Source organism: Orycteropus afer, unplaced genomic scaffold (assembly GCF_000298275.1).
Source record: "Orycteropus afer afer isolate SDZICR_OR568_19922 unplaced genomic scaffold, OryAfe1.0 scaffold00051, whole genome shotgun sequence".
Classification (NCBI taxonomy): domain Eukaryota; kingdom Metazoa; phylum Chordata; class Mammalia; order Tubulidentata; family Orycteropodidae; genus Orycteropus; species Orycteropus afer.
In genome coordinates this window covers 11,320,834-11,328,772 of record NW_006921638.1, presented here as the reverse complement: position 1 = coordinate 11,328,772, position 7,939 = coordinate 11,320,834, and the positions used below count along the sequence as shown (strand labels likewise).

The window sequence follows — 7,939 nt, the reverse complement described above, 5'->3', positions numbered from 1 at the left end:
CAGAAGGCTGGCAGTTCAAACCCACCAGCCACTCCTCGGAAGGAAGATGGGGCAATCTACTTCTGTAGTGATACTGCCTCGGAAACCCAAGGAGGCATTGCTATGAGTTGGGTCCAACTCGACGGCACATAACAACAACAATCCTTAACTGCATCCATGCAACAAAATAATTCGCTTACATGTAAGATTTTATGGAAACAGAAACATTACATAGGGAAGATTCACTCAGAAATAATTTGCAGCCTCTTCTATATTTAGCAGAATGGTTGCAATTATTCCAAAATATTTAAAAGTCCAACTTACCTTTTCTTTAAGAATTACAATTGGTGCAAATGCAGAACTCATCAAATCATTAATATCAATTTGAAATAAATATTTCAGAGTCAGAAACTTGAAAGCATCATCTGTTTATTTACAAATAAAAAAAGTTAACATTTGATATTATGCAACTTTCAAATCTAATTTATTCCTTAGTTGTCATATCAGAGAACAAATAACCTATTTCTTACCTTTTTGTGGAATGTAATTTTGAGAAGACAGAGAGTTACCAGTTGAAAACATCTGACCGTTTAACAGAGTATTTTCCACAAATCCATAGATTTCTGCCTGAACATGCTCTTCAGTCACTAGTGATGTTTTGGATTTTTCTTCAGTATTTTTAGAAGATGGAGTTTTAAAGTGTGCTTCTTCATGAATTCTCGTAGGTAACTCTGTTTTGGAGACCATATCTGCAAATAAATAAAGAGGGGAAAATGTATTATTTATGAGGATGTGGAACAAGGGATATCATTGCTGATGTCAGATGGATCTTAGCTGAAAGCAAAGAATACCAGAAAGATGTTTACTTATGTTTTATTGACTATGTAAAAGCATTTGATTGTGTGGATCATAATAAATTGTGGATAACATTGAGAAGAATGGGAATTCCAGAACACTTGTTTATACTCATGAGAACCTGTACATAGATCAGGAGGCTGTCATTCAAACAGAACAAGGAGCTACTGCATGGTTCAAAATCAGGAAGGGAGTGTGTCAGGTTTCTATCCTTTCACCATATTTATTCAACTTGTATGTTGAGCAAATAATCTGTGAAGTTGGATTAAATGAAGAAGATCGTGGCATCAGTATTAAAGGAAGACTCATTAACAACCTGTGATACACAGATGACACAACTTTGCTTGCTGAAAGTGAAGATGATTTGAAGCATTTACTGATGAAGATTAAAAACTTCAGTCTGCAGTATGGGTTACACCTCAATATAAAGAAAATAAAAATCCTCACAACTGGTCCAATAAACAGCTTCATGGTGGATAAAGAAAAGATTGAAGTTGTCAAGGATTTCATATTACTTGGTTCTACAATCAACACCAGTGAAAGCAGCAGTTAAGACATCCGAAGACGTATTGCATTTGGCAAATCTGCTGCAAAAGACCTCTTTGAAGTGATGAACAAAGATGTCTCCTTGAAGACTAAGATACAGGGTATGTCCTTAAGCTGAGTTTTCACAGACTCTTACCACAATCAAAGCACCACCATCTACTTTGGTCACCATAGCTAGGATTCTGGTAACAGTTATCCTTATTATTTCCTTTCCCTCTCCCTGCTGTATTCAATCAGTCATTAAGTCCAGTGAATTCTATGAAAGATCTCTCCAATTTCTTCTTCCAGTCATCTCAACAACCATCATCATGTATTAGACCAGAGATTAAAAAATGCAGTCAGTGAGCCAAATCCAGCTCACAGAATGTTTTGCTTGTCCTGCAGGGTATTTTTCTTAAATCAGAATATTTTCCACCATTAACAATGGGAGATTTCACACAAAAGTCCAGATTTTGAGTTTTTCTTGAAAAATCAGTTTCTCACCTCACACCATTTTGAAGTCAAAGCTGTCATTCAGATACTAATGATTTACCTAGTTTTATTCAAACTATTTCAGAGTTAATTCATTTAATATAATTTCTCCTGATTTGAAAGAAGGAAAGCAGTGATCAGATAAACAAAGCTTAAAGAAAGATTATATATGTATATATCCTTAACTGCGGCCCTAGGGGTTGGCCTCAGGCCTAAGGCAGTCACCTGGCACACACAATGCTGTTGGTTGGAGCCCGCCAGATAGCTGGGCCCTCTCTTTCTAGGAGCTCTGGTAGCATAGTGCCTAAGGCACTTGACTGCTAACCAGAAGGCTGGCAGTTCAAACCCACCAGCCACTCCTCGGAAGGAAGATGGGGCAATCTACTTCTGTAGTGATACTGCCTCGGAAACCCAAGGAGGCATTGCTATGAGTTGGGTCCAACTCGACGGCACATAACAACAACAATCCTTAACTGCATCCATGCAACAAAATAATTCGCTTACATGTAAGATTTTATGGAAACAGAAACATTACATAGGGAAGATTCACTCAGAAATAATTTGCAGCCTCTTCTATATTTAGCAGAATGGTTGCAATTATTCCAAAATATTTAAAAGTCCAACTTACCTTTTCTTTAAGAATTACAATTGGTGCAAATGCAGAACTCATCAAATCATTAATATCAATTTGAAATAAATATTTCAGAGTCAGAAACTTGAAAGCATCATCTGTTTATTTACAAATAAAAAAAGTTAACATTTGATATTATGCAACTTTCAAATCTAATTTATTCCTTAGTTGTCATATCAGAGAACAAATAACCTATTTCTTACCTTTTTGTGGAATGTAATTTTGAGAAGACAGAGAGTTACCAGTTGAAAACATCTGACCGTTTAACAGAGTATTTTCCACAAATCCATAGATTTCTGCCTGAACATGCTCTTCAGTCACTAGTGATGTTTTGGATTTTTCTTCAGTATTTTTAGAAGATGGAGTTTTAAAGTGTGCTTCTTCATGAATTCTCGTAGGTAACTCTGTTTTGGAGACCATATCTGCAAATAAATAAAGAGGGGAAAATGTATTATTTATTTATTTATTTAAACATATACTTTGGTTGCTGGCTTTTCTTTTGTTTTCTAGACAAGTTGTTCTCTGAACCTCTGTCATTGTGACATTTCATTAGGAAATATAAATTATAGCCTATATTAGTTTCCTTTTTGCTGATGTGCTAAATTACCCCAAACCTAGTACTTTAAGCAACACAAATTTATTCTCTTCCAGTTTCGGAGGTCAGAGCCCTAAAACAAAGGCACTGTCAGGGTATGTCCCTTCTGGAGACTCGAGGGGATAATGTACCTCCTTGCCTTTTCTACATTCTAGAGGCAATTCTTTGCGCCTGGCTCCATCTCCATCTTCAAAATCAGCAGCATAGCAACTCTCAATCTCTGTATCTTCTCTGACTTACCCGATTTCCTCTTATAAGAAAATTCATATTATATTGTTCTCACCAGGATAATCATCTCAAGATCTTTAGTCACTTTTGCAATGTCCTTTTTGCCATGTAAGAAGATTGTGTATTCACAGGTTCTGGAGATTAGGACATAGACATCTTTGGGGTGGCCATTATTCACCCCACAACATAGCCTTTTCCTTATTTCTTGGCCAAGGAAGAATTACAAAACCTGTATACAATTCTATTCTCTACCTTACTTTTTTGTTTGATAAACTAAAAAAAGAAAATAATGGTCAACATAAAACATTGGTACAATTAATAAAATACTGTTAACAACTCTTTTATACTATATAAACTTATGACTGACAAAAAGATAATAATCAGATCCCTGTGAGAATTCATTTATATTAGTTACATTTATTACCCAACAGGGTAAATATCTAAATGCCATTATAAAAATACATATCCTTATTTTATATCACTTTTAAGAAAATCAGTGAGATATATGTTTCTTACTTTATGTATTGGAGAACCAGAAAGAGTCAAAGTGACCAAAATTATTTACAATATCTACAGCCTGCTTGATATTGATAGTTAATTCTATTTAATAAATAGAACAAACTTGGCTACTTGCACAAAGAAAGACAATACTAGAACTTAAGAGTAAATAATTCCCAAATTCCAAAACCTAATCCACTGAGTCATTCATATCTACAATACACATTTCCTAATATGTGCTATTAAATATAGAAAACTCTATCATTTATATTTTTAATGGGGTTGCTCCAAAGGTAGAAGAACTGCTCACTACTAAATAAAACTATTTAGTACATAAACTATTTATGTAGTAAGCCATTTGCACAGAAAAATGCCAATATTCTTAGGATGTTTGAAACAATATTGAAAATGAGAAAGTACCAATCAAATGGCAGGCATTATTTTCCTACTCTCTAGAGCTTCACCAATCTCAAATTCCTACCATTGGCCCACCCTCCCTTCATCTCATGTCCAATATTTTATATTATTATATTGTATTATATTATCCAGGGAGTATATTAAGAGAAACAATGAATGAACAGAGGCTTTCTTAATTCCACAACTGAATACTTCCTTCCATTAAGTGAAAATTTTGGAAGGAGATGTGATTAGAGAAATTCTTATTAGTTAGCATTTGCAGAATATTTTATATTTTAAAGCACATCATTTTATTTACAAATTTTGCAAATGATTAACACACTCAGATGTTAACCAAAACATTGAAGGTTCAAATCTAACCAGAAGTGCCTCAGAAGAAAACCCTGGTGATCTACTTTCAAAAACTCATCCACTGAAATCTCTACAGAGCATAATTCCACTCTGACACTCAGGGAGTTATTGTGAGTCAGAATTGACTCAAAGGCAGCTGGGTTTTTTTTTTTTTTTTGGGGGGGGGAGTATTGGAATAAAATAAGTATAGATAAAGTGGTCCAAAATATACTTCATGCCATTACTTAAGTTATTTTAAGAACAGTCATCACCACTTGTCTGTCAGTTTGCCGTACTATGGTTGCTTACATGTTACTGTGATTTTGGAAGCTATGCCAATGGTATTTAAAGACTAAGACAGACTAGGAAGAAGGAAGGGACAGTACGCTTCGGAAGAAATTGGCCACTGAAAACCTTATGAATAGCCGTGAGACACTGTCTGATGTAGTGCTGGAAGATGAGCCCCTCAGGGTGTAAGACACTCAAAATACAACTGGGGAAGAACTGCCTTCTAAAAGTAGAGTCGATCTTAAAGATGTGGATGGAGTAGAGCTTTCAGAACCTTCATTTGTTGATGTGGCATGACTCGAAATGAGAAGAAACAGCTGCAAACATCCATTAATAGTCAGAATGTGGAATGCAGGAAGTATGAATGTAAGAAAATTGGAAGATGTCAAAAATGAAATGGAAATGATAAAGATTGATATCATAGACATTATAAGCTGAAATGGACTGGTATCAGCCATTTTGAATTGGACAACAATACTCTCTACTAGCTGGGAATAACATATTTAATAGGAATGGCATCACATTCATCATCAAAAAGATTTCCAAAGCTGTCCTGAAGTAAAATGCTGTCAGTGATAGGATAATTCCATAAGCCTACAAGGGATACCAATTAATACTAGCATTATTCAAATTTACTCACCAACCACTAAAGGTAAAGATGAAGAAATTGAAGATTTTTACCAATTTTTGTGTCTGAAATTGACCAAACACACAATCAAGATGCATTGATAATTACTGGAGATTGGAATATGAAAGTTAGAAACAAAGAATTGTTATTTGGAAAAATGGCCTTGGTGATAGAAGTGATGCCAGAGATCTCCTGATAGAATTTTGTAAGACCAATGATTTATTCATTGCAAATACCTTTTTCAACAATATAGATTATGACTTTACACATAGATCTAACCAAATGGAATACATAGAAATCAAAGCAACAGCATCGGTGGAATGAGACAATGGAGGAGCTCAATATCTTCAGTCAGATCAAGGCAAGAGCCTGAGTGTGGGCTGCTGATATCCAAGTTTAACTTGAAGCTGAAAAATGTTCAACATCCACGAGAGCCAAAATATGACGTCGAGTATGTTCCACCTGAATTTAGAGACCATCTGAAGAATAGAGTTGATTCATTAAACACCAAAGACTGAAAACCAGACAAGTTGTTGGATGACATCAAGGATATCATACATGAAGAAAGCAAAAGGTCATCAAAACAACAGGAAAGAAAGAAAAGACCAAAATAGATGTCAGAAGAGACTCTAAAACTTGCTCTTGTATGGAGATTAGCTAACGTGAATGGAAGCAATGAAGTAAAAGAGCTGAACAGATTTCAAAGGCCAGCTCAAGACAAAATACTGTAATGAAATGTGCAAAGGCCCAGATTGAGAAAATCAAAAAGGAAAAACAAGCTGAAAGAACTGAAAAAAAAAAAAAAAATTCAAGCCTCAAGTTGCAATATTGATGGTTTCTGTGGACAAAATATGGAACCATGCAGGAAGCATCAAAAGGAGATGGTACACAGTCACCGTACCAAAAAGAATTGGTGGATATTCAGCCATTTAAAGAGGTAACATATGATCAAGAACCAAAGGTATTGAAGGAAGAAGTCCAAGCTGCATGGAAGGCACTGAGAAAAAACAAGGCTCCAGGAATTGACGGAATACTTATTGAGATGTTTCAACAAATGGATATAGTGCTGGAGGCACTACATCCTTTATGCCAAGAAATTTGGAAAACAGCTACCTGGCTAACTGACTGGAAGAGATCCATATTTGTGCCCATTCCAAAGAAAAGTGATTCCACAGAATGCAGAAATTATTGAATAATATCATTACTATCGCATGCAAGTAAAATTTTCCTGAAAATAATTCAAAAACAGTTGCAACAAGGAACTGCCAGAAATTCAAACAGGATTCAGAAAAGGGCGTGGAACAAATGATATCATTGCTGATGTCAGATGGATCTTGGCTGAAAGCAGAGAATACCAGAAAGATGTTTACCTATGTTTTATTGATTATGCAAGGGCATGTGACTGTGTGGATCATAACAAATTGTGGATAATACTGCAAAGAATGAGAATTCCAGAACACTGAATTGTGCTAATGAGGAACCTGTACATAGATCAAAAGGCAGTCATTCAAACTGAACAAGGGGATACCTCATGGTTTAAAATCAAGAAAGGTTGTGTAAGGTTTGTATTCTTTCACCATAGCTATTCAATTGTATGCTGAACAAATAATTCAAGAAGTCGCACTGTATGAAGAAGAACATGGCATCACAATTGGAGAAAGACTCATTAACAACCTGTAATATGCAGATGACACAACCTTGCTTGCTGAAAGTGAAGAAGACTTGAAGCACTTATTGATAAGTTCAAATACTGCAGCCTTCGGTATGGATTACACCTCAAGATAAAGAAAACTAAAATCCCAATAACTGGACCAATAAGCATCATCATGATACACAGAAACAAGATTGAAGTTGTCAAAGATTTCATTTTACTTGGATCCACAATCAGTGCCCACAGAAGCAGCAGTCAAGACAGCAAATGTATTGCATTGGGCAAATCTGCTGCTAAACACCTCTTTGAAGTGTTAAAGAGCAAAGATGCCACTTTGAAGATTAAGGTGCGCCTGATCCAAGCCATGGTATTTTCAATTGCCTCATATACGGATGAAAGCCAGACAGTGAATAATAGACCACAGAAGAATTCATGCTTTTGTATTATGATGTTGGCCAAGAATACTGAATGCACCATGGACTGCCAGAAGAATAAACAAATCTGTCTTGGAAGAAGTATAGCCAGAATGTTCCTTAGAAGTGAGAATGGCCAGACTTCGTCTCTAGTACTTTGGTCATATTATGAGGAGGGACCAGTCCCTGGAAAAGGACATCGGCAAAAAAGAGGAAGATCCTCAACGAGATGGATTGACACGGTGACTGAAACAATGGGCTGAAGCATAGCAACAATTGTGAGAATGGCAGAGGACTAGGCAGTGTTTTGTTCTGTTGTACATAGGGACACTATGAATTGACACCACCTAACAACAACATAGTGGCTAAGGCACTTGACTGCTAATCAGAAGGCTGGCGGTTCAAACCC

The 7,939-nt window shown here is 35.9% G+C and overlaps 1 protein-coding gene across 1 annotated transcript in view; it reads right to left on the bottom strand.

The window, feature by feature from the left end:
• Positions 1-7,939, bottom strand: part of MIA2 (MIA SH3 domain ER export factor 2) — a 129,145-nt gene that overhangs the window by 99,745 nt on the left and 21,461 nt on the right. The window contains exons 5-6 of the mRNA XM_042780651.1: positions 2,686-2,904; positions 2,480-2,580 (exon numbers count right to left, since the gene is read on the bottom strand). Of these exons, the coding sequence (XP_042636585.1) occupies positions 2,480-2,580; positions 2,686-2,904 (320 nt within the window). The remainder of the gene's footprint in view (positions 1-2,479; positions 2,581-2,685; positions 2,905-7,939) is intronic.